Source organism: Larimichthys crocea, chromosome III, assembly GCF_000972845.2.
Source record: "Larimichthys crocea isolate SSNF chromosome III, L_crocea_2.0, whole genome shotgun sequence".
NCBI classification, from domain to species: domain Eukaryota; kingdom Metazoa; phylum Chordata; class Actinopteri; family Sciaenidae; genus Larimichthys; species Larimichthys crocea.
Genome location: NC_040013.1, coordinates 30,871,555 through 30,899,155, shown reverse-complemented (window position 1 = coordinate 30,899,155; position 27,601 = coordinate 30,871,555). Strand labels below are relative to the sequence as shown.

At 40.9% G+C, this 27,601-nt stretch overlaps 1 protein-coding gene across 3 annotated transcripts in view; it reads right to left on the bottom strand.

Moving 5' to 3' along the window:
* Positions 1-25,923, bottom strand: part of trim36 (tripartite motif containing 36) — a 29,304-nt gene extending 3,381 nt beyond the window's left edge. The window contains exons 1-12 of one of the 3 annotated variants that reach the window (XM_019259920.2): positions 25,594-25,923; positions 20,487-20,733; positions 13,000-13,343; positions 12,190-12,336; positions 10,743-10,838; positions 9,677-9,814; positions 9,416-9,531; positions 8,326-8,447; positions 3,273-3,390; positions 2,967-3,172; positions 642-825; positions 125-238 (exon numbers count right to left, since the gene is read on the bottom strand). In XM_019259920.2, coding sequence (XP_019115465.1) covers positions 125-238; positions 642-825; positions 2,967-3,172; positions 3,273-3,390; positions 8,326-8,447; positions 9,416-9,531; positions 9,677-9,814; positions 10,743-10,838; positions 12,190-12,336; positions 13,000-13,343; positions 20,487-20,733; positions 25,594-25,656 — 1,895 coding nt within the window. In that variant the 5' untranslated portion in view covers positions 25,657-25,923. Of the gene's footprint in view, positions 1-124; positions 239-641; positions 826-2,966; positions 3,173-3,272; positions 3,391-8,325; positions 8,448-9,415; positions 9,532-9,676; positions 9,815-10,742; positions 10,839-12,189; positions 12,337-12,999; positions 13,344-20,486; positions 20,734-21,635; positions 21,949-25,593 lie in introns of those variants that run through there. The other 2 variants (XM_010731252.3, XM_019259921.2) reach the window with 2 other exon arrangements.
* Positions 25,924-27,601: the final 1,678 nt, after the last annotated feature.

Genomic DNA, 27,601 nt, shown 5'->3' with positions numbered 1-27,601 from the left:
TTAGGTGTGACTCAAATACACTTACTGAGACTGTTTGTGTCTGTGTGTGGTGCAGTCAAGTATGTAGAAGATAAACAAAATACATGGCTGAGTGTTTTGTCCAGAGACAAGTGCTTACACTTACCTGGGGCTGCTGGTGTCTCTGGGATTGTGAAACCATTCAAGCAGTTTTGAGTCTGACGCCACTCCAACTTTAACCATGTAGGAGTACGGTTCCACCTTAAAGGCCCAATAGTGTCTGCAAAACGAACAGAAATTACGATGAGACTCGTTATATGGACTCATTTTCTGATTTGTCACCCAACATCCCTGGTGCAAAAATCTCCTCACAGTGATGGATGAAATATTCACAGAGTCTGAATGGAGGCTGATAATGATGGCTGAGAAATGATAGTTTAATAATCCCACTACCTTGTCCTCAGAAATAAGTTCCATCTCTCCTCTGTCTCTCTTGAATATTTTATATCCAGACAGGATGAGATATTGAAAGTCTAATGAGTCAGATACCTTCCACATTTTGTGCTACACTTTCTGTGGCTGAGGTTCACTTTGCACAAAGAAATCACGTCCAGCAGGATACTTTATTTGCTAAATAACAAATCCCTGTTGCAAAGTCCCAGTGTTGTCTGTTTTTGGCATACCTTCCCTGAGAGATGCCCGTGTCCCCAATTATGTAGTCCAGTCCAATGTAGCTGCCCGTCTGCACGCGATCTGCTGCCAGGAGAAAGGCCATGCCTGCTACGTTCTCCACAGTGTCCCGCCGCTTGTTTAGAATGAGCCGCTCCGTGCTGAAGCCACACTTGTCGCTGAACAAGAAACCGAAAGCTGTGTGCAAAGAGATATGGGGGGACAAATGAGCCAGGGGATAGACGAATGGCAGACAATAGGTGGAAGAAACAATGGAAGAGGAAGGAGGAGGAGGAGAAAAAGTGACAGGAGAAATCCCTTTTTTGTGAGTGCATACAACTTGTACAAAAGCTGGTGATTTATTCTCTTTGTTGGAGAATTACCAGGGTTGGATTGCTGTAGGTGACCACAGCCGACACATGGGGGCGCTATAGATCTACAATCCTAAAGAGTCACACAAAGCCCTCATCACAGCGTGAAGAATCAGTCTGATGAAACTCAACCCTCATTTCTTATGTGCAGCTGCCACTTATATTCCTCATCGGGATACAATTAAAAGCTTCCTATAAATAGTTTATGGGCCAAAGGCCACGATTACCATAATCCAGGATACATATAGGCCGTCATGATTATGCCTGTTCACTCAACCATCCCTTGCAATCTGAGATCTACACTGGGGAAGACCAGTTAATTTGCTTGTGATTAGAGGGAGACCTTCCAACAACTAGGCCATGATCATTATAATAACATAAGCCTGCCTGAGGGAGACCAGACAAGAATGCAGCAGTTTTATGTCAAGTTATGTAGCAGGGATGTACCACTGACAGCGATCATGTCAGGCTAAAGTGGAAGCTTAAAATCTAATTAAGAGCTGTAAGAAAACAGGCTTCATTTTATTTCATTTATTTATTTAACACCTGACATTTACATAGCGTTGCAAATTGATTGCTACCTGCCATTTAATAAAATATTTTAAAAATGGGGACAAACACATTTTATGCAGCATGAAATTAGTCCCAAAGCAGCTATTGCAACATAAAACTGTGTCTCAACCAGAACAAGACCTTGAAATCTGTGTGTTTAGCATTGAAAGTATATACACTCGGGTGTTCAGTAGCTATGGGCTCATAACGACTATTAGTATATGAGCTGTTAAACATACTGGTTCAATGCTAGGCTACTTACAAATGACTCAATATCAAGACTGAGAAATGCTTACAGTGTAGTGCTGACATGCTGTTATGTCCTCACACCTTTACGCAAGGGCATAACTCAAAAAAGAAACATATCTGGAACTATGGCCCCTAATGCTGCGTCATGAGTAGTGTGGTGTGTGTGTATGTGAGCAAGTGCATGTTTTGTCCTCTGCATTTCACCCTGGCCTGAAATTTCACCTCATTACTGACGCACAGTGAATCCAAGCACTCTGTCTTACACGAACCAGGGAGCACAGGAATGTGGAAGCTCCAATCACAACACAAATGACAAGGCTTGTGCAGGACGCAAAGCATGGCCAGAATCAGATCAGGGAGCGACGTGTCGTGTATGCGAATCTGTAACAGACTTTTGAGGTCGGCTCCTGCCATGGGATGGGAAAGAATGAAGCATGCCCAAACAGACTCCTATAGAAAACGCCTCTATAATCTCCAGACTTTTACACTTCGTGTATATAATCAACGCAAGCCGTCCAAATGTAGTGAGAATGTAATGACTGCCAAGTAAAATATGAATCAAAAAGAGACAGTCTCACACTCTGGGGATGCAATTTAAATTCAAGTTCAGCAGATGGTTGGGGATGATGATTATTTTAATGAATTCCACCTTGTATCTGTCATGCAAGCTTAAAATGCCAGCAAAAGATGCAAGTGCAGGTTTCTTTTCCAAGCTGTACTACACACACATCTGAAACACAAATGCCATTATGATTATTACCACGCTGATGAACTAAAGGACCACTGTCCTCGCTACAAAATTTAAAAGCAGCAAAGCATCTGTCATCTGATAATCTTCCTATAAACTGAGCCCCAAAATACTTGGCATGCTCTAAGAAGTAAAGGGGCTTAGAGCTTAGCTGTTGCCTTGGACAAAAAGAGACAGTTTGTCGATTAATTAATGCACTTAGCATCAACAACAACAGTTAGAATTGATTAGGCTTAAAAGAAAAAAAAGGTAATGCCACGTATTGCCTTTGGGAAATCAACCAACATCTTCACACTGCATTGACACCTCTTTTCCTCCTATTCCCTTTTCTATTGATGTCCAGATAAAAAGTCCAAAGGACAGACCAAGAACACACACCCATCAGGGAGGGTAAACTTCACAGCACCTCTCAGACTTACCAGGTGCAGGTGGTGTGTGGAAGGTGACCTCAGGGCTGTAGGGGCTGAACATGGAGTTCCTGCAGCTTCGGACTCTGAAGGCATACAGGCTGTTCGGGTCCAGGTCACACACCACAGTGCTGGGACCGTAAACCCTGTCTGTAGCCCTCCAGACCCCGCTGTCTTCACCGTCCTCCTGGGATGGGGACTGGCTCGGGCCTCCGAGTCTGCAGAAAAACAATATTATGGTAAAGATTTGTCCATATACCTATAGCTTGTCTGTGCGTCTCTTCTCTTGGTGTTATTTCTTTGTACGTTTGCACCCACCTGCGGTATTCAAGTACGTGGTGATCTGTAGGCAGGTGGTCATCAGACAGCCTCCAGCAGATGGAGGCCTCGTTATAGACTTTGCTATTGGACAAATCAATCAGAGGAGGATCTGGAACTGGAGAGGAGGAAGAAATAAAACCAAGATAATTGCTTAGTAAAACGTAAACCAGGGATCACAAGACTGTCAGCATAGGTCATCCTCCAATTACTTACAAGTTGTAATAAAAAAAAACAAGCAGACCTCATGTTTTTCCAGTCATCTGTGACAGGTAAAATAGTCTAAAATATTTATGTTTGACGTGTGCAATGTGCAACCAACAAAATATAATTTCAAAATAAGCAATAAAATGCATTTTTTTTGTTTTATGTAACACCTTAACTCTAAGAAATTCCAGTGTCTTAATCACGCTTAGTACAGTCCTTCAGCTCAATAGCATGGGCTTAAGGAAATGCAGCAGTGTAAGTGTGGCAAAGATTAGATTTGTCAGGATCAGGACTATCCACTCAGGACAATGGACAAGACTGTCTATGTGAAAACCTCTTAGCTGGCTCCATTATGTAAGACTTACTGCCAGGAAATGCACTTTGTAGAAAAAAAAAACACCACCCCCCACCTCTCTCCCACTTTCTCTTCTTCTTCTTCTCACCTCCCTTCTTCCAGCTACTCTCGTCACATTTGGTGGTTTTTAAGATTTCCTGTGAAGCCAAATTAAAGCTCTGGCTTTGCGTGAATCTATATCCCAGCAGCACCCATCCCAAAAGCATTGCTGTTCTCTCAGAAAGAGAATCACATTACCGTACTGAAACCACGTAGGTCACCATCTTTTCTCTCCAGCATCAAGATTTCTTTCTCAACACTTCATTGACTCTCCCTGTGAGAATATCCATCCTCATCTCCTTTGTAGTATTTCCCATTTTCTCCATTTTTTCATATTCACTTTCCCTCACGATGGAGAGATTCTTCCTCTGTGACTAGTGTCCCCACAGCCGCCAAGCTTTCTGAGCTTCCAAAGTAATTTGGCTAATCCGCCGTCTCAAACGTCTTTTTCTCCCAGGCACATGAGCTCCTGCATGAGCTTGTCCTCTTATAGCTCCCCAATGTATTTTCATGTACAACTATGAACACTGCCGTGTTGATAACACTCTGCAGATGACCTTGTTTCACAACTTTGCAGTTGTGATTTCATTTTATTTTTAAAAAGGCCTATTAACATTTTTTCCAGGGAGAATGGATGAAAAACATTTTTAGAAGCCAACTATGGCTCTGATCACCATCCCTTACAAAATAAACTAAAAATGTTATGAGTCAATACGCTCATGACTTTCATTCCTTCATTCTTAACCCCTGTAACACCACAATTATACCTTCCCCTCATCCACATACAGGCATTCTTTGAGAGAAACATACACTGACACAGAAACAGGTGAAAAACATGAAAACTTGTCAAACAGATGGACTAATGGGCAAAAAGCCATCCAACACAACAGGCAGCAGAGTTCAACGTCTATTGATCACACAGGATAGATAGCTGCCAGACAGACAGCAGCAAGGCCAAGTTGCACTGCAGGGAACTGCTTTCTCCTGTGTCCATATTCTTTCCACCTTCCCCCTCTACAAATACACTTTATCCTGTGATATGATATCTTTAAGAGGAGATGGAAACAGTTGAGAGAAAAGCTGTTCTCAGCCTGACATTTTGAGCAAAGTCCAATTGGAAATGGGAGACAAATGGGCATTTACACTTGACAACACAGTCTTTCACAGCCTCTTGAGAAGCAGAGCATGGGGTCAAAGCCTGCAGCAGGGCCACAGCTGGGTTAACATGGGAGAGCACAAACGCAGCGTTATCCAAGAGGGGAAAAGATGACTAGAAAAACTTGGAGAAGCTATAGGCATTGAGCAAAATCCAACACATACAGCTTTATACACTAATAAGACAGCTGGTAATCATTCAAAGCTTGACAATGTAGTATTAAGTTATGTTTTTCTCTGTTGAGTAGAGGACAAGAAAAACTGCAGAAACAACTTCAAAATTAGTCTAGAGTTTTTGTTCACACAAATGTGTTTTCAGTTTAGATGTACAGTATAAGAGCTTATGGGCACCATCTAGAGATACTATAGTGATTCTTTACTGCTGCATCATCCGGCAAGACTTCAATTTAATTACTGCACTGCATAAATGCCCCCTCAGCTTCTTTTCTTTCTCTGAGCTCAGACTAACAGCATCATCAACTCCCATAGGCCACTTAGATTAAGGATACACATCAATGTGTCTGGCACCCAGTTGCTGCGTGCAGCACTTTGTAGGACAAATATTTATAAGAAGATTAAAAAATAAAAAAATCACCTCTAGGAAATCTAGAGAACCAAAATAATACATAATGATTAAAAACAGCCTGGGATGAGGAGGAGTAAATTATCTTGATATGTTTTGCTCTGGGTAATGCTTGTCTCAAGGTATTGTTTGTTTATCCAAAAAGAAAACCACAGAATAGACAATGGAGCTATAAAATATTCAGGACAAGTATAATTATTTCTATTTTGAAACAACTTTGTCTGCAGTTTTTATGTCTGTGTATGTAAAACTGTTATTGGCACAAACACCACAATCAAAGAAATTATAGAAACGCAATTCAACAATAACAAAGACTATTGTTGTTTTTTCTGTCCTCTTCATAGCATGAATCAAGTTTACGTTTATATGGAATTACATTTAAGTTTTTTGATGATTTTGCTAAAAATGTGACTGAAAATGTTCAATTAAAAAGAGGAAAATAACATAATACAAAAAGTGACATCAATTGAAAACAACAACTATTATTTGTTTTTGCATTTCTTCACAGTTGGTGAAATCAGATTACTAATTTTCTCAATGTTTTTCCATAGTTTTCAAAATGGTTGCCTAATCTTGCACACTCATCTTTGCATAATGTATCTCTTAGTGATGCATTTTCTATAATATCACTCCTTTATTATATCCTCCTTTATATTTAGTCTGTCCTATGAATACTTTCTGCTCCAATGACTGTATTTACCCAGGAGACAAAGGTTCAGACTTATAGAAGTCATTTCTCTTCAAGTGTGGACTTAGTAAAGCATTTGCATCAAACCATCACTGTAATCCTTCTTCCATAGGTTCATACAGAGCCAACTGTAGCCTCTGAGATAAATCTCACATCACTGATTTTAAATAAACCAAGAGGGCAGCTCTCCAGTGTAGCAACAAAAGCCCACAGCCACACGCTCATGTCACTCACAGCTTTGTTCGTCACCAACAGTCAGTGAAACAACTGTCAGTTATTTAGTTGCATCCACTTGAGGGATAATGGCTCCACGCCAAAGAGACCTCGGCTTTGTCTACGATGTCAGCAGCGTTTAACCCTTCAACAACTTTAACATTTTTTGAATGCTAAGATCCGGAAGCACAGCTGCCACTCAAATCTAAGTAATTCGCTTTGTACCGACACTGGCCGGCTTATCATTTTACACTGTGCTCTATTTTTCCAAGGATGCCCCCAAACCTCAGACACCAGTCATAGACTAACCAAGACTGAAACAACTGCCGCGAATAACTGTCACTATCTGCAACAATGATATTCAAACAGTGCTCTCCCTCCGGTCAATGACACAGATAATGTTGTCAGGTTAGCCACACTAAAGGCATCTGAAACAAGCTGAAGCCAGACGCAGCCAAATGTCACAAACAATCAAGTCGTAACGAGGCGGTCTCCCCGTCCTATCATCATGTGTTTAAGGCATGAATGTGAGTTAGGCGGATCCAATAAACACCTCGTTCTGCTTCTGCTAATGCAATAATGTTCAGTGTGAGTTCACATATTGATAGTCCAATTCTCCAGCTTTATTTTCATAAAGGAATTTCAGTCTGATAATTATTATCAGAGTTTTGACCAAAGGTTGCGACAAACAAATCAATGTAGCCGCTTTATGATATAGGTTAAAGACGATTGCTTCTGATTGAGCTGTCAGTCTTTATCACGTGTCCTTATTTAGACATTTTTGCAGCGAGCTCAATAATCTGCAGACTTTTGATCTTTGCTCCCCAAACTTTTATTGATCATTTCTTGTTATGTTGGCTTTTTTTTAAACCTCTAAAGTTGTTGACATCTTTTATGGCTCTTACTTTAAATAAATTCAGCAGAAGTGGTTGTCCGTACACTGAAGGCACAGCTGCTAAATTTGTGTTGTAAAAGTCACCTGTGCTTTTTACAGTCCAGTGCTGCAATATAATCAGACACATGCTCATTCCTGTTGGTCGAGCATCAGAGTCTGTTATAACTTGTTTCTTTTGCCTTTTTTTTCCCCTTCTTCTCTCTGTCTCATAGCACTACATTTAATAATTGTGTGGAATAATCCCTCCAATTCATTTTCTTGTAAACATTTAAGCATGCCAAGTCAATCAAAGAAGTATGCATCCTCCCATCCCTGGGAAACTTCTACCTGAGCAGTTCTTTATAGAGCAAGCCTTTGTAAATCAGCAGACCAGAAAAAAGCTTCAGAGCAGTAAAGTCAACTAGGATCATATCCAGGGTTGTTTATTCAATATAGATTTCCACAGGTGACCTCTGACCTCTTAGCACAGCACTGTCTATTTTTTAAAATGGGAAATCTCTGCATTGTAAAGATAGCTTTGTCGTGGTTTATACGACACATGAACAAAGACATCTTTCATCTTCAGAGATGAATAGAAGCGGAAAACGTCACTGTGTTTTGTTGCCATGGAGTAATGGTCACTTTTTCCAGTCTCTTGTGGTCAAGCTCTCATTAAAGCTTGTCCTTTAACACAGAGTTTCATCTGTGAGATGACGTGTGGAAACACTACAGTGGAACGATGTATGAGATCAGAGAACCTCTGAAAAACAGGGGTCACAAAACACTAGGGGATTCAACACTGGGATGTGACACACGTTCAGGTTTGAAGTCAGTTACTGTCACAGCGAATATCGTTTCTGGGATAATAAAATCATGAACCTTTTGCCCTTCAGCCCACTTTCATCTCACACCAGTTAATTAAAATGAAATCAGTTGTACCTCCACCAAAGCACATCTCTTTGAGCAGAGTTTCCTCTTTGGATGTGTCCAGCACAAACTCATCAAAGCAGGGGTCAGCTGAAGGGTGGAAAGTCCTCAGAGACTCTGTGGCCTTCTGGATCCTGAAAACATGCAAGGCACAACATGATAACATATTCATGGAGGCTTATCTTTATTACCAGAAAATTAGTTTACTAAAAAATGATAGCAGTAAAGATAAAATAGCCATAGTCATGTTATTTTTTAAATTTATTTTTAAAATCATTCTTGTACTCTGGGGTGTATCTATATTTATATTGACTTTAAGTAAAAAAGAGGATTAAAAATAAAGTCTTATTTGAGAGCAGAAAACTGTACAGGCCACAGTATCATGCTCTTAAGAGTGAAAGGATTTGCTGTTATCCAAAGCTGCTAATGGAGATCAATTAGTCAGCTTAGGGCAGAAGACACTTCAATACACAGTGACTTGGCACTGCGGCATAAGTCTTCCCGTAACTGCCCTTGAGTTTGGTAACCTCGGTGCACGTGGCTTTGTTTATTCCTGACACACTCCAGTCACTCAAACACATCATCAGATTGATGATTGAAAGACAAAAATAAAAAAAACAGACCGAAGCACACTTATGAACTAAGAAACGGGAAGACGTTGCTCTTTATAAACTGTATGTGGGCAACACAAAATAAGTCGTCGCAGACTTCAGCCTGCGACTGTTTAATCAGATTTATCTCCCGTTATTGTCTGTTAATCATTACTGAGCTGATTAATTATTAATTTGGCAGTTTACAGTCAGCATTTTAGTGCTGAAAGCTGCGGATAACCATTTGTGTCAGGCTCAGCTTCCTGTTGTTAGGTCGAAGGAGGACAACTTTAAGACACCAGAGATGCTTTAGTGCAAGTGTTCGACTATTATAATGCCTGTGACTCCCATGACCATGATTTTAAGTGTTATTTTTACAGAAGCAGTCCAATTTATTTACATATATCCTGATGTGTTTTTGAAAGTTGTGAGAAAACACATTTCAAAATATGTATTAATAATTTCTTTAAATTTAAATATTATTGATTTGATATTATTAATTATCTTCGTACCTGACGTGCAGTTGCTTTGCAGTCTGTACAAAGCACGACTGATCCGTCTCTTTCAGCACCTCCTGAGCGTAGCCCACGAGACCACTGTTCTCCAGCATGCCCTGGTACTCCTCCACCTTGGACACATTTATAAGATATTATTTTGTAATTCCAGTCATTAAAACATGTTTGCTATTAAACAACATCCTCAGAAAAAAGCATATATGTACAGTATGTCGAGGATCGTGCATGAAAATTGCATTTAGTCCTGATGTTTCATACCTGGCCTTTGAGTTGGTCCAGGCGTCGGTTACGAGACTGTTCGATGGACCTCAGCATCTCTGATTTCCTCTCCTGCAGGGTCTCAAACAGACGCTCGAAGTGCTCATTGGCTCGACGCTCTGCTAGCTGGCCATTTTCCTTTAAGAAAATAATTTTATTTGTACAAAGCAAATAAAATCATGCATCTTTCAACTATACGCATTTATTCAGTAGATTGTCAGCTATTCGATAGGTGGTCATTGTCCTTGGTTTTTACCCCCACAACAGTAAGAATGATAGTACTATTATACTTTATCCCCAAACCAAACCAAAGATTTAGCTGATTATACTTTTGGTCAACCTCATTTTTAGGTAACACATTCAATGAACAAGAAACTTAAAACTTCACATTACACAGCTTAAGTATATAGACAGAAAGATTAATGGACCCAAAAAAAAGACCCAGACACTTTCCTCTTCCAGACACCACAAGCGTAGGTGTATTTAAACAGCACCCATTCAGGAGCAGCATCAAAGTGAAAGGAGAACAAGCTCAGAGACATAAACCCAGACGCGCATGAGGGAAACTAGTAGGCAAAACCTGCGTTTCCTTGTTTGTGTGGTTTGCATACTGTTTGTTTAGGGACCGTCCTTATTCATACACAGAGAATGTGTATTTGTTACTCCAGTTCACAGACTGGTTTTGTGAAAGCTATATAAATATTATGTTCTTTAAGAAAAGGGATGAACAAATACAGTACTGTCCATTCATTTTGGTTTCTGGAGCTGAAAAAACGGGCTATAGTTCAAGAGGCGTATGATAGTTGTGATTTACTGGTTTGTTCACAAAGTTAGGAAAGACTTGGACTTAGTAAAACTAATGAGAGTTGTCTTGGAAAAGTAGAGTAGAGGGGGTTAAAGGCCAGAAGAAAATGCTCTGAGAGACACCAAATACAGTGCAGGCCTGGTTTGTGAAATGTGTTTGATTAAATGCAAAATTGGTTTGAGATTTAAAAATAAAAACAAACTTTTGAGGGTAAATTCAGACAGCATGTTGGAGTTGCAGCAGCAGGAGCAGCTCTCTCACCTCAGTCTGATTGATGAGCAGCTCAAGCCCAGTAATTTGAGTCCTGACCTGGTCCTCTTTGCTGATGAGGTAATGGATACTCTTGGCCAGCTTCTCCTGGTGAGAGAAAAGATCAGCAGCATACAAAGTGAGTTTTATGGAGGTCTTGAAACACAGACGCACATCACTACAATGAAAAATAATCAGACATAACATGCAAAACTGTTACACAAGAGACAACATTTTCCTGCTGTTGCAAATATCGCATTTCCCCATTGATTAAAAAGTTCTGGTGTAGTGTATGACCCTCAATGACGCAGCGTGAGAGCCTGCAGTAGGTGCAGCATGTCAAACAACATTCACTTTACTATCACAATGATGTGACAGTGCATTACTGTTCAAAGCAATCGAAACCCACTCTGCTTCCTGGCTGAGAAAGGCTTCCTGACTGTCCAGGACATCGGATACATCTTCCGACAATTTGAAGTATACAATGCACACAAAATCATGGGGAACAAATGGTCTCATTAAATATTAAGCACCATAGTGTTTGTGTCAACACAGACCGGCAGACTGAGTTTCACACAGATTCTGCCTCGACTTGCTGAACCGCCGAGGATCACGTCCGCGTGGCCATGCCAACAAGATTAAATTACTAGTTGATATATTTCACTTAACACCTATTCTGTTGAAGGTTTGACATGCTTTTGTGTTGCCTGGAATGTTCATAGCAACCAAACAGTCCTAAACCACAATCTGACATTTTCTTTTGTCTCCCTGTGAGCCAAACCAAACACTCAAACTGATTAATTCCACCGAGTGGCAAAAATCTGATGACCACACACGCAAGACCAATTAGTTTGAACCCCGTTTGCCAAGTTGGGTTTCAGTTTCCAAACAAAAGAGAGTTGATATCTACGGTCTGGTGCATGGCAGCACAGGTACAGGTCAGGCATTAATATTACAGCAGGAGATGAGAGATTCAGGGACCCGTCAGAGGGTAGCGCAGCACAACAAAAGCCCTGCTTTTTTGTTAAACGGTTTAGCTATGACACAGCACTAATCCTACTGAATGGGAAGATGTTAATCACTGACAGGTTTTTACTTTGGTAATTAAATTAGACTTGACTGAACGTCTGAGAATCAATCTGCCTAGAAGGAATCAAGACAAGACAGCTAAATATATCAAAAGACAGGGTTTAAACATCATGAGACAACAAAAAGTCATTTCAATATAAAACCCACTGAATATCCTCACAACATGAAACCATTAATTAATCCAAGCTCCAAGGCTTTGCAGTGACTCCATTACTTTAAACAGTGGCATTCAAGATTAGTTCAATCTGTTATCAAACGTATTATGTAACACTCCAAACTACTCATTAGTCATCACAGATAACTCCGGTGTATTTTGCTGACCTAGCCGACCTGTCTTTTCCCAAAGAGCGTCAGTGTCTGAATGTGGTACCTTGAGGATTTTGTAGGCGCTGCTCATGGTGGTGACTTTGTGGTTGGCGTGGGATCCTCCCAGCTTGCACAGGTGACACACGGGTCGTCTGCAGACCTCACAGTACATGTTCACCTTCTCCATCTCGTGCTCTGGACACATGAGCACCTGGGATATTAAACAGAACACAGAGCATTAAAAATCATAGACACATACATATTTAACTGTATTTTAACAGCTTTTTTTTAAAAAACTCTACAGCTATCAGTAACCAGTTGAAGTGAAACAGGAACATGACCTAAACGTAAAAAGCATCTAGACGGCTCTCTGTGAGCCATTTCCTGGAGAAGTGTCTCAAAATAGAATTTAATAATCAGCACTATTTTACTGCCAAGATCCTCATCAGAATTTATCTGAGACGGAACTTAGCCGTTTAATCAACAGGGAACTGGAAAGAACAAAGCCAATAAGTCAAGTTTCCTACAAGAGGCCACATTCTCAAGTGTAGTGCGTGCAAGATCTCGAGAAAACTGTGACATCATAAATTAAACACCTCCTAGATTCTGATTAGATTATTTCAAAATGGGAACATTGTATTTGTTTGATTAAAGGTTTTAAGTTTACTATACAGGGGCTAACCATGAATTAGAGACAACCTTTAGAGCTGCAATTAATGATCAGGAAAACCAGTTAGTAACAGATTTTCTTCTAATATTTAACCATCTAAAGACTACACAAATCCATACATGCTGATGGTTTTTGTTATCTCCTGAGAGATGTTCATAGTCCAGCTCACTGAAAACAAAAAGTCTCCCCCTCTGCAGTACTTGCCTTGGGCCTAAAATTCGTGGTGGGGCCAACATATTCGTGCTGAGCTTTTGGTGTCCCCCAGGGGTGGTGCAGCTTGAAGCACTCGTTACAGTAGCTCGCCTTGCAGTCCATGCAGCTCTTCGTGGCCTCCTGCGGTGGAGGTTTGCAAATGTTACACATGATGGCGACGGCTGCGCGGGCGGCCTGGCGGTAGCGCTCGACGATGCTCTCCAGGGTGAAGTTACGGAACAGCATGCTGATGCCGCGCTCACCGAGGTCGATGTCATGCTGGCAGCCGGGGCACGGGATGGTGGTGACCCGGGGAGTCACCGACCCTCTGCGCCAACCCGGGGATGAGATGGAGCCTGGAGGGGAGCGGAGGAGGACAAATCAGAAAGGGTTGTGTATAGTATAGAGTCAATGCCTTGGGTCACCCAGTTTCCAATCTTGTCTGAGGCCCTATTCTGACAGGCAAACCATGTCCTTTAACTCCAAATTTCACTGTACGGACGGTTTAGAGTCAAATAAGGGCTTTGAAACATGTGAACCCCCAATTGTGTTCAACAGATTCTGGGCCGAGACTCACAAAAGCAGCATTACGTCATCTGCAAGACTTGCCAAGTATGATCTTATGGCAAAAATGCCTTTGATAGTTGATAATGCCTTCACAAATAGGGCCTCAGTATGTCTCCCTTTGTGCTTTATTTCCACAATGACCACTACTCCATAAAGATGTGGATTTTTCACATCAATACAAGCAGTTTATTGAGCCGTTGTCATCCAGGGAAATAAGAGAGACTTTCCAAGAGCACTGGGGAAGATTGAAGAGGGATGAGATCCAGGATTGTCATGGGGAAGATGGCATCCTTGGAGCTTATAGAGAATATACAACGTGAATGAGATTTACAGTGCAAGTGAGTCAACATATACTACAGGAGTGAGGAGTATTTAAGTGCTTACAATGATCTGGACAAAAAGGAAATCATTTTATTTCCCCTAAAATGATCAAGCAAATAAAAATATGACAAACCACTATTTGTTTTTACAAATCAAGCATCATAGCTGAAATACACTATGAAGTAGAACCAAAACCTGGTGGTTTGGTTCAATGCATGATGTCCAGTTCAATGCATCAACACTTATTTTTCACGACAACAAAACTCCTCTTAAAGCAACACGGCTTTCAAGAGTTTCTCACAATATCGTGCTTGTTACTGATGCAGCAGCATCGTAACAAGACATCAAACACAGCAACATGAATAATGGAATTTCACATCACAGATGCAAGCAATGAGGGACCACAAATCACTCTTACCACACACACACACTCAAACAAAGCCGGCAAACTAAAGTTGCTGCACGGCAAAAAATAAACGACAGAAATATTGCTTCACGTTTTTGGGGGACAGGGGAAGCGAGGAGTGCTGGATTTATCTCAGTTTGCAAGCCAGATTTTCCACTTCGTTTCCGAGGACCTGGAAATTAAATCAAACACTCCTCAGGTAAGCGAAATACAGGGAGACTGTTTTAAAATAGCACTTTTTGCAAAAGAACAAACAAACAAAAAAAAGTGCAGCTCAGGGAAAAGCAGTGGCAAAGGAGCAAACATGTACACTATGTGATACAGGATGTGTAGCCATGTGCATGCCGTGTGACATGAGCAGAACTGAAGAGTGTGACAGTGCAGGGATTTACTGCCTGGAGGCCAAATCTGATGACGAACTCAACCACTGAGCTTCGTTTGCCACACGTCGGTTACCTTTCCTACCTGAATTCATATGACAAAGGCGAACGCAACATTGTGGTGTGACGCTGTGATGAGAAACTTGTGATGACGGTGATGAAGGTGACACAGTCTTGTTCAGACAAGTCATCGGATGAAAAGGAGAAATCTGGCAGAAATCCTTCATATTTAAACCAATGAATGATCCTGCAGAGACGGTGAGTACGTATGTGTGCGTGTGCGTGCGGGTCTTTACTCATGTGTGTGAGTCAATGAACATGTTGGGACATTGTGCATTGACTCAGGTGCTCTGGTCAGGACAGCAGGTGTGTGTGCGAACAAGAAGCAGACAGGAGATGCCTGCAGCAAAGTGTGTGTGTGTGTGTGTGTGTGTGTTGATTTGTGAATCTGCAGAGTCGAAGGCAGAAACTGACGAGTCATTGCAGAGCAGAAGGGGCGTGTTATTGCCCTGCACGGATCTACAGACAGTTTGATGCTTGAACTGATGTAGCTTTTTTTTAAAGTTTAGTTTAACTGTAAACGTGTCTGGCATGTCTGCACATTTCATTTAATACTGTGAATCTTATATTTTATCCAGGGTTTATAATCTCATTACTAAAGCTAGAACAAATCTGTTTATTTAGGCTTGCTGAATGTCATTTACGATCCAAAAATGTGTGTTGGCATTTTGTTCTGTCAGTAGCTGCAACATTTGCAAGGCTAATTTGCATAAAACTCTAATTACTCTAAATATTTCCTCATTTCTTGTTCAAATAATCTGTTCTCGGAAAGGCTGAGGAAGAACGGGTCATTTAAGTTTGAAGGTACTTTAATTTTCTCCTGATTTCCTTTTTTAAAAAGAGATTATTGAAGACCCTCTTTCTAATCTTCATTGTTCCCCCCCCATCTAATTTCCAGGTAGCTTCCATTATTGTCTAGTCTTTTGGGGGATTAGTATAAAGAGGCTATCTCTTCAGAGGAAACTTTCTTTTCTTAAAAACATCCACTGAGCATGTCTAATAGCCGCATTAGCTGGACTAACACAGCTTGTATTCAGTCTTGTTTTACTTGGCCGGCAACCTGACAGTTCTCAAGTCATCATGCCCTAAAATGATTAGGAGGTAGGCTGAAACAGGTCTGTGTTCTTCAACTGTTTCTCAATCACTAATGACTAATGAGTGAAGCATAAACAGTCCCCTAAAGGCACACCGATATCAGTCAGTAATAGCCAGTTAAGAATCTTAGCAAGTCCAAACATATTGTAGGTTTTCCTTCCACAATTTGTGTGTGTGTTTAACTTAGAAACTAATAGTTATACAGCTCAATAAAGCAGCTTTACTTGCCACCGTGTGTTTTGAAATGAATGCACAGCTTAGCTAGTGTACAAAGACACATACACACACACACACACACCGGGGGTCTGGTTCGCATACACATGCACATTCCTATTCCACTTCAACTCCTAGGAAACATCCTCACCCCTTTCTCACCAATTTCAGTCTTTCAATTCCTTTTGGTCATTTGCCAACCTCCCCGTCAAGGACTCTACCTCCCTTAGACTCTCATCTCATGCCACTCCTCTTTAGTCGCTTACACCGATCCCCTTTTCCTTTCACTCATCTGTTACTAACCTACTTATAATATTAAAGAAAAGTTTAAATAAAAAATTACATTTGATCTGAATGCCTTGCTAATCTGGATTTAACTAATTTGAGCACTTCTACGCTCAGTGGACATTTTTAAGAGGCACTACCTTTCAATTTCAAGTGTCCAACCAAGAAGTAATAACGTGCTTTACAACGTTACAAAGTCTGTTTTATTCCTAACCAGTGGTGTGAGTTTGTATGGTTGTGTTCAGAGGGCTAAAGTAGACTAAAGTAGAGAAAAGGTAGAACCAAACTAGGGTTTCACAGGGGTTTCTATTAACACTGTACTCACTACTACAGCTAGTCAAAACACGGAGCCCGCGTCTACCTCGACTTCCAAACGACCTTCTCACTGTGGCTGCAAGCAATGAACAGAGAGGTGAGGTGAGACCAACAAGAAAAAATGAAACAATACATAATGTGAAGTGATGTGTGAAACCAGTTAGTTTTTGTTTTTTTAAAAACACATCATGACATTTGAGAAACAAAACAAAGCCAACATAAAAAATTAACTGAAGTAAAACTTGTTAAAATAAAATCTAATAATGCAGTTCAGAGTGAAATATAAAAAACACAGCGTTTAAAATACACATACAGGATGTGGACAGTTATTAAAAGCACAATTAACTCTTGATCTGTGCACTTAAGACACACATGGTCTATATTTAAGCACAAATCCAGACAATTTAAAAGCAAATTTGATCGTTGTTTTGGAGGACTTCCATTACTGCAACATAATTGTGCGCAAACATCTTTCATCAGGCTCTAGACTGATATGAATAAAAGGAATAGTTTGGCATTTGGGGAAATACGCTTGCTTTATTGCTGATTATTAGATAAAAAGAACAATAATGTGCGTGTTAGATATGAAGCTCAACCCAGGAGACACTTTAGCTCATACTTAGATCAACTTGGGTCCAAAAAGTTAAAACATCCTCCTTCCAACACTACCACAGTAATACCAGTATTTTATATTCCAGTTTGCACAAATTCCACAAATTCCAGGTGGAAAATCTGCCACCATTATCAGTATAAACTGCATATGTGCTGTGTCGGTGCTCGAAAGGCGTAGCTAAGGGCAATAACTAAGGGGGGAGGAGCATGACTTTTTTCTGCTAAGCTAAATAAACGTCTCCTGGCTATAGCTTATGCAGATTAGTGTTTAACATAAATGCATGAACTGCTGGCAAGAACATGACTATTTCCCCAACATGTCAAACTACACCTTTAATAACACTGACACCAACTTTAACGTGCACTTGTCAAGAGTTAGCTGTTGAACATAAATGCATCGTGATCTGTTCGAGCCCCTAGTAACAGAAAAGAAGATGAAGCTGAGACACAATGCTGATGAAGTTTTAGTAACCGCCTTCCTCAGTCCAAACACAGTGAGGCTCGTCCAAGCTGCATGCTGATAAATATAGCCTCAAGTCTTTTCTTTCACTCCCTTCACCTAATCCCTCATTCATTCTGTACAGGCAGGTTGCGTCACCATGGCTACCAATGATCTGATCTCCCAGTGTTGGAGGCGGTTGGTAGAATTACAGAATAATCAGTGGTTATGTTTGGTAGTTTATGTGCTAATTCGAGGTTTTCCTAAACGGCAGAGAGTTTGTGTTTTGTAACGTGCTGATTAACAACTTCACTGAATAATCCCCGAGGGAATTCCACTTGAACAGAACTTGTGAATAGTTGTACGAACTTTTCTTTATGAGGTGCTGCCAAATTAACTGCGAATAATAAAAAAAAATGATTTAATGATCTAAAACTATGTGCATCAATTTGCAATCAGTCAGAAACTCTTGACAAAACCGGCTTGCAGCGAAGGCGTGACGTATGTTTACTCAAAAACTGGATTTCATTATTTCCTGCATAAACAGATGCGGTCCTGCCGGCAAAGAATGAACTCATTCAGGCTGCGGAGTGGAGTCTGAATGAGGGAGGCTGTGTTTGGGAGGCAGGTCTCAGTTGGTTTTGAACCATGAATGGCTGAATAGGTCCCAAAAAGGTTGTTCACCTCACTGTAACTCAGGAGACCAGGCCAAAATGGAGACCAGGTAACACTAAATTTCAGTTTGAGATACACTATGGGCTATTGATTTAACATATTTGTATATGTAACCTATTGTGGTGCCATACTTGCTACTGCAGAGTTTGTAGTTCTTACACTGCTACTGCAAATTAATCGTTACTTTTCTGACGTGTTCCTGGAGATGTTCACCATCCACAATTACTTGTATTTTTTTTTCCCAGCTGTGAGCAGCTCCCTTGAGCATTAGTCTACATCAATACAGCATGAAAAATCAAGTCACGTACTCATAGCTTAGAATAGTGTTGATTTATGACTCAGCTACTGAATATGCATAAGTGTAGAGCATCTTCAGTACCAAAATTAATAACTTTTATTTACATTTATTTCACATTTAGTGGCTATTTATATCCTGGCTGACAAGTTGTGTCCCAGTTCCATACCAATTATATCCAGTATAATCAGTCTTATAATACAGCTTTTGCAATTAGGACAACATGGTAAATTATGTTAATTATTTTATATACACTCAGGTAAACAGACATCACTCCCAATTAAAACTTCAAAAGGAGAAGTAGTACAGTGGTCATAACATCATCGAGTAGTGCCTCCACTTCTTTTGTGTATTGTGCATTGTGAGCCAATAATATAAAGTTCAATATTTGAATGTTTTTTTAATGTATACGTCTATGCATACTGGCTGGTTAGACTAATTTTGTCAGTCACTCAAAACCTGCTTAGCATTAGCATGTCATATGGAAGTCAGACACAACTCTGGTTTGGTTCGAGGCGAGTGGACAAGAGTACAAATGAGACGACGATCTTTATGGAGGTGGCCTGTAGCCCAGAGCTCTCACAGGACAGAAAGGCAGCCTTGTGTCCCACCGTGCGGTTTTCAAGGCTTCGGCAATGACCTGCAGTGGTGCCATGAGCTTACGAGAGATCTTAAAAATATTGTGACAAGTTAGCTGCTTACGACCCCGCCTCAACTACAGCTTTTCCTCAGCTTGGTTTTAAGAGTTTAACATGCCTTGAAGGAGCTTACAGATGTCCTCTGTTCCCTCGTGTACATAACATACACACATGCCTCTATATCCGATTAAAGGTGGAGTGAAAATGATAGCTACTCTGTGCCCTGTTCCTCAAACGTTTTCCAAATGAATACACAAAGCTTTTTTCATGATTGAAGGGGATGTTTGATGCCCCTGGGCCAGTCGAGTCAGACAGTGAAGACAATTAGGGCTTGAGAGAGCTTGTCAACATATCTTTTCTCTCTGTAGACAAAACTACAGCTTGTCAAGTTCCTCTGCTGTCTCTTTAATGAAGCCTGTAAAAAGCAGACGGGATTAGGAGGAAGACGTGATGACTGACAATGTTATGGCTGAGCGGTAAAATTATTAAATCATTTTTATGTTGGTTCTTGTTTATCTAGGACAAGAGAAAGAGGAGGGGCGGTGTCTGCACCACCAGATATAATAAATGTTTGGCCCATTTTCTTTGTCTTTGCTCAGTTTCCATAGGCGTATTTGCCATACACGTTAGATTTGCATCGGCTAAAGGTTTGCGTATTTGTTCATGAAATCCCCTTCATGGTGACACTAGCCTTTTTGTTTGTTACATAAGCAAATACGTGTTTCCAGGTTCCATTTGAAACCACAAATTTTCTTATTTGAGGACCTTTTAACCTTTTTTTTCCCTGGGAGGTAAATTCAGGCTTCAGCTATCGAAACCTGTTGAATGCAGAGATGACAGCAGAACTAAAAACTGAAGTTAAGGGACAATGCAAGAGGAAGTTAACATTACTGATATAAAAACTCCCTTCCATGAAAGATCACACAAATAGCCTGAGATGCATTTAATGCTTGCATGTCCTGTGTAACCACAGACTGATTATTAGCATCCATCAGCTCATATAACCGGCTCCAATGACAGCACGAGCGCTGTTCCACTAATGCATCAACTCTCGGATGTGAAACGCTTTTAACCTCAGAGAAATGTGAGATCCACCTCTCTGCACTAAGCCGTACATGATAAACTCGCTCCGGTGAGGATACATTTATTCAATCTACAAAAATAAAAACAAAAAAAAGGTATACTTTTGGTTCCTTACCCCGAGACCCACCTGATCTCACAAGCCTGTCTAGCCTTTCCATGGACGGGGAGGGCACCCTGGACCTGGGGCTGCCCGGCATGGAGCACTCTGAGCCGGCATCAAACGAATCCTCATGGTTGAGCATCAGCAGCTCTCGGACACACTTGTGGCAGATGCTGTGCTGGCAGGGCAGGATCAGCGGGTGGGTAAAGAGCTCCTTACATATCGGGCAGATCAGCTCCCTCTCGATGTTCTTGATTGGGACCTGCAGATGGGAGGCATGATTACTGGCTATCATATTTAGAGGTTTTTTTTTGCATGAGTCACCACCGTAGCTGCTGTCATCCTCGAACACACTCGAACAGGAGATGAAGAAAAACTGATCAGGCTGAAAAAAAAAAAGCTTGTCAACTTCAGTGTTTGGAGGCAAGGATGCAGCTGTCTTTGATTCCTGGAACAATAACCTATTATTAGGACATTTGAAATGCAGCTAAAACAGGCCTATTGTCTGCGCTTTGAGCTGTGAACACAGCATTTTGTTGCATCGGCGAGGTGTGAAATTTAGTTTGAGGCAGTTACATCCATAATAATCTACTTTATTTTAAGTCACAACAACAGCCCATCCATGCTGTCTTCACCATGTTTCTGTTACATTACATAAGACAGGATTAGGCCCGGCTAAATATAGACAAACAGCAGATTCCAGCTCACGTTTTTAAACACTAAAGAAAAACAGTTCCACACGTTTCAAACCCCCCAAAACAGTGCTCCCATATTCAGCGACTAATTAGTTCATTTATTTCAGGTGCCGTGATAAATAAAATTAAAAAAAAAGAAAAATCAATAAACAATTCAACAAACATTAATTTAGGTGGAAAAAACGCCTCCACACGTGCGTAAAGACAATACCCAGAAGGATAAGAGGAAGTTTAAACAGAAAGAAGGCAAACAAAGCAGCTCCAAACTGTTTCATAAGAAGTTAAAGTCGACCCGGTGATTGAATGGAATCACACTTGAGGTCTAATTGTGTGAACTTCACCCACAAAGGCCGGTCTCTTTATATTCACAGCGGAGAAGCTACAGGCTGTTAAACAATGACGAGTCTCAAAAAGAAACATCTCCCCAGCTCCGATAAAAATCCGTCCCGTCCCCCCCTCTCCAACTTACCGCAGTTGTGCTGCCACGCCGCATCTCTGCAGTCATGATGAGAGATTACAAACACAAGCCTGTAAATGTGTGCGTAAAAACAACAACAACAGTGTGGGTTTTTATATGTTGTTGTGTTGTTCAACTTCTCGGACGCGGACAGGAGATGCCGACAGCGACGAGCCCAATGAATTTAAATAGAGTGACGCTGCTGAGAGAGGCAGAGCTGTGGTGAATCAGCAGCCGGTTCAATGCTGCAGTGCACGCAGGGGGGTGGAGAGACGCGCAGCAGACGGGAGGAGGGGAGGGCAAGGGAGGGGGCTGGATCTCCATAGGAACTACTGCTGCCTTCATGTGCACCTCGTAAACTTTATTAGAGTCATCGACGCATCTAGACGCCCTCTCATGTTTGCTTTTATCAGGTGAAACACAACACTGATTGCATTCAGTGTGCTGCATGCAGTGGTAGATATTTTACTTCAGTAAAAAATAAAAAAAAAATACCGCAGTGTGAGAAATAGTCGACTCAACTAAAAGTCAGTCCCAGATTTACTTTAGTAGTTAGGTCACATAATCATTTTCTTCCTTTAGCTTCCTCAATCAACATGCCCTTTGGTATTTTCGCCTGCCATTATGGCCATAAACACTGTAGAGCTTGGTTGCATTGCCCATTTGCCCAGCTCCTGTTCTGGCATGACACCGGCTTCATTCTCTGCCCCCCCAGTCCTGAAAACATCCTCTTCTTGGTGGTCCAAAAACACCTGTTGAACACTAACACTCCCCTGCTGCTCTGAGCTCATACTCCTGGCAGCTCGACTAACAGATTGAGCTAACAGCAGCTACCATTTGCAGCAGTTTACTTTACTGTCCATCAAGAAACTCTGTAAATCGCAGAGAGTTCATGTCCACCAAGAAATAATTGTTGGTAGTGGCTTTAGTCACAGCTTTTTTAAGATTAGACCCTGATTAACATGATTTAAAATGAAATATTTTATGGTTGAAAAGTTACACAATGTTTCTTTAAGTAAAGCACCGAAATATACCAAAAGTAAACATACTCATTATGCAGAATGCCCCATTACATAATCATATATATTACTTTGTACATACACAGATATGTACACTGAAAGCAGAGTAACAAGTACCTAAGTGAAAATGATTATGTGACCGTAATCATTTTCACTTAGGTACTCTACAGCCTTTATGGACATTATGGTAGGCGAAAATGCCAAAGGGCATGTTGATTGAGGAAGCTAAAGGAGAACATGATTATGTGACCGAACTAAAGTAGAAGACTTTTAGATGAGTCGACTATTTCTCACACTGCTGTATTTTTATTTTTGTCAAATAAATGTAGTAAATATTTGCTGAATATTTGAAGTGAAGTGTAAAGCAGCATGAACAGGAAATGCTCAAGTAAAATACAAGTATTCCAAATTGTTTTGTTGTAAGATAAAAATACTGGACTTTATTTTACTTAGTTACAGTATGATTTGAGCTAAATGCTAACGTGAGCATGCTAACATCAGAATCAGGCCAAATGTGAACACAAACAAGGAATTTGACTCTGGTTTCAAATGGCTCTCGGCGTTCACGAAACAATTTACACGATCATAGAAATAGACATAAGAATCAGGACAATGCTGAACAAAGATCAAAACTAAGCATAAACATAATGTACACATAAAGTAGGTGAATATAAACAACATACAGTGTCTAGCTGAATGAATATTGTATGAATAACATGCTCACAATGATGCGAACATGCAGATGTTTAGCAGGTATGATGTTCACCATGTCCACCATCTTAGTTTAGTGTGTTAGTATGCTAATATTTGCTGATATTTGCTTGATTTGCTATCAACCCCTATGCAACATACTCATACACAATTAAAAGAACCACCAGCCAACCTGCTGGTGGTGCTAGAGGTAAATTCAGGGGATCTCCATCAGTAAGAGTCATCCTCTGGAGACCATAAATATCTGCACCAAATTTCATAGCAATTTATTAAATGGATCGGGTGCCATGCTACTAGCACTGATATATATTTCAGTCTCCCACTCACAAAATGAGTGTACTGAAACAAAAAGTATGCACATTAAAATACAAACAAGCCAAATGTATCTAAGTTCTAGACTATCTGGCTTTCCAGAGTTTAAGGACTGATTGTAGGCTACTGTGACATACAGTAAGGTTTCTATACTTAATAAAAGGGGCCTGTGCAAGCTATAACTTAAGTTGACTTTATGATCTCTACCAAAGTTAGGGTCCCCCTGTTATTTCAGAGGATTTATGATCTGCTAATTACTTGCTGCAGTGGATCTACAGCTCATTTTATTGCACATTGAGCCCCCCTAGTATGTCAATCAAACATTGTTTTGGCCAAAGAATAAAATAGACCATATAACAACTTTTTGTGGCGGAGGTTGGGATTTAGCTGTATTTTATTTTAGTCGGTAACTTTGTGCAGCAGCACAGAACAAAATGGATGAAATGCCTGATCTGATCTACTGGCCAAAGAGTGCACAGTCACTGATGGCACTGCGGGCATCTTTAGGACTTTGTTGAGTCATTCAATTTTCCAACAGCATTTGTTGGCAGCATCCTCTACAGACATTAGTTCTCATTAGGGCTCCTTGCAGCTCCACAATCTCACTAGTTCCATCCATGTCAGGATTTCTATCAAATCTAGTTTTTCAGCATCCTGTGGCTGCAGCCTTTAGGGACTTATAATAGCACCCACGGGTGTCAAAACACACGGGAGAGGATATATGACTGTCTGCCCACTAAAACATCCAAATGGCTGCATAATTTCTTCTTCTTTTTTTTTTTTTAACTAGCATTTTCTGGGCATGAAACTAAACATTAGAAAAAATAACTTTATGTAAATTAACATATTAAAAACTTAACTATTCAATATTTATTGCATGCCCACAGACTATGTAACCCTGTGCAAGCCAGGCCTAATACATTTTAAAATATCACTGAATTCAACAACTGCAGCTGGCCACTGAGTCAATCTGTGTACAGTCTGCTCTGTAACACACAAAGCTCATACGTGCATGGATGTATGTCACAGATGGAGTGAGATTGGTAAAACACCCCCTTTCACTATGCAGACTCACGCACACACCTCAGTAAACCCGGTGACTCTGCTCGACACACAGCTGCTGACAAGTGTGCCACATACTGACAGGAGTCTGCGATCTGCCTGCAGCACTATCTAACACACTCAACGGCTGAGGCCTCTAATTAAACTATTCACATTTTTTTTTCTTTTCTCCAAGAATAGAAGAGAAGCCTCTGCCTTAAAGCTATGAAGCCTTGACACAGAATAGAGCAGAATTCAATGGAGAATTGTAGGCCTATCTATGGGTCACTCCTTTTTATGTTAACAGAAAAAAGGGATTATTAATACCTCAAATCTCCTTAGAATATAGAATTATGGGGTTATATCATTATTTCGTAACCCAAAGGCAAGGTAAAATATAAGATTATATATCAATACTTTTGAACTGCATAGTGTTGGCATTAGAAAGATATATTATGTATTTTGCAGGAATATAATACAATATTATACAGTAGAATGTAGAATAAGGTTGAATTGTGGAGGTATATCATGCAATATAATACTAATATAATCAGTGGTTGGTAGAACTGAATAGGTTTGGTATGAATATGGTTAAAATAGCAGAGAGACACCTGAAATGGTGCCAAATAATAGGTGTGGGTTTTACTACAGGTAATTCAATGTAATAGAACAGAAGAGACAGAGCATGCTATAAAATCTGAAGATAAAGTGTTAATACTAATATGATTAAAACAGATTAGAATATAATAGAAGGCAGTGGTCTAGGTTTGTCAGCATCCCTCTCCATCCCCTGACAGGCCGGCTCTGCTGCTGCTGCCGCCGCCGCCGGGGATGATGGACAGATCGCTGCTGTCAAAAGGACCGTAAATCATCCGGATGAGACTCACCTCGCCTCGCTCGATCCGCTCCACGATGCTGGCGAACTCCGTCATATCCTCAGAGTCCGACATGGTTACAGATGGTGATGGTGATGGGTGTACAGTAGATAAAGCGGCCAACAAATACGGATATTAAAATGTAGAAGAAGGGGAAAAAAACAGGCACACACACACACACGAACAGGAGCTGCAGCAGCTTAAAGAAACAGGATGGAAAGCTTCACGGCTTCACAGGCATCAAGAGAGAAGAAGCCGCTCCTCAGACCTCCATCATCATCCTCTCTCCTCTCTCTGTGAAGAGTCTAGAGTACATGCGCCGGCTGCAAGAAGCCAATTTTCTCTTAGTTTGCCTCGTCTTGGAGGGAAAACCCCGCCCTCGCCTCTCCAGTACTGTACCATCTCCCTCCTTCTCTCACATCATCCCTCAGCGGCGATGTCTCGGCGCACAGAGCTCTTTGTATCCTCCTGCCTGCTCTGTCGTTCATCAGCCCGTTTTATCCATCGATCACTAGAAATAAGCACAATAATCTCAAATCTGAAGATTACAGGGTTGAGGGTTGGGGGTTTTTTAATCTGTTTGTGTTGCATTCAGTCAGTCAACTCGGGCTTTTACGCACGGCTGGCAGCGCGCTCATGTGTGCATATGTTGCTTTATATGGGCTGATTTCAGATCTGTACGACCCAAATATGTGACCACAGCTCTGTGGTCTCTTGGTGGTTTTGTTGTCTGTCCTTCATGGGGGGTATTTTGAGGAGGAGGAGGAGAAGCCCCTTAATGCCTCACGTGTTTGACAGATACAAATAAGAGACTTGTTTCACGCATGAACCGGGATGTGAGGCGACTGACGCCGGATTAACTTGGTGTTTTTCATTTTTCCGACAATGCCACTTGTTCCACGTCACCAGATGGCCTCACGGCTTCACGCAGACATATTCCACCCCATTGAGCATGTGGTGTGGGACAAACGGGCAGACTGCCCTGACGACAAAACTAATATCTCATCTCCTAACTGACCAGCACTGAGAGAATCACTGTTTACATGCAGTGGAAAGGCTGTCATCTCCATGTTGAGATGGAAAATCTTGAAGCTTGAAGATAAAATAACAACATCAAACAACACTCTTGGCTTAGCATTTTTGCAGACTTTACACAAAGTACAGCTAAGGCTGATATAGGTATTTTTAGACTCAAACCAAATATTGGACACATCTAAAGTTTGATCTAATGATGACATCGATGGAAAACCATGGGATGACCAAAGTTATAAATCAGGCTGAGGGGAACATGCATGTGTGCACCAAGTTTCATGAGAATCCAACCAACAGTTCACTGATTGAGATCGGGGTCAAGGGGTCACTAAAGTCATGAGGAGTCATCATCTGGGGATCATGAATGTTTGTATCAAACTACATGAACAATAAACGTATAAGTGTTTTAAGTATTAATGACATATTAAGCATTCATAAAAGGCAAGTTCACAATTTATGAAGCCTGCAGGAGCCGCCTTGTAAAGTTCATGGTAAGATCTACAGCATCCAGCCTTTCATGACAATTTCAATAGACTCTTGGGGAATAGATGAGCTCGGTGCTCATGTATAATATCTGTGGAGATGACACTTGACTGGCCCATAAAAAAGCCACAGAGCTGCAGTGCCCTCTACTTGACTGAATAATCAATAGAAGGCATTGATTAGTGTGTTTTACTAAGTAGAATTGATTCAAGTTAAATAACTACAGAGACAGCAGCTGTTGCGTAAGCAGCACACATAAGTTGACCCAAGGGCCTGTAGATCATCAGAAAGGAGTCATTCACATCGCATGATGCAAAGCGGTAAACACACTTGATTTGTATACATGTGTGGTAGCAACAGCTCCGCTCGACAAACATCAAAACAGCAGCACGGAAACAACAAGTCCTCTGTTCCCTGGGATTGCATGTGCCTGACAAATAAAGAAACTTGACAGTGAAGTTATTGAAGTTTTTCCTGCAATACATCATCAATCAAACTTTCTTCC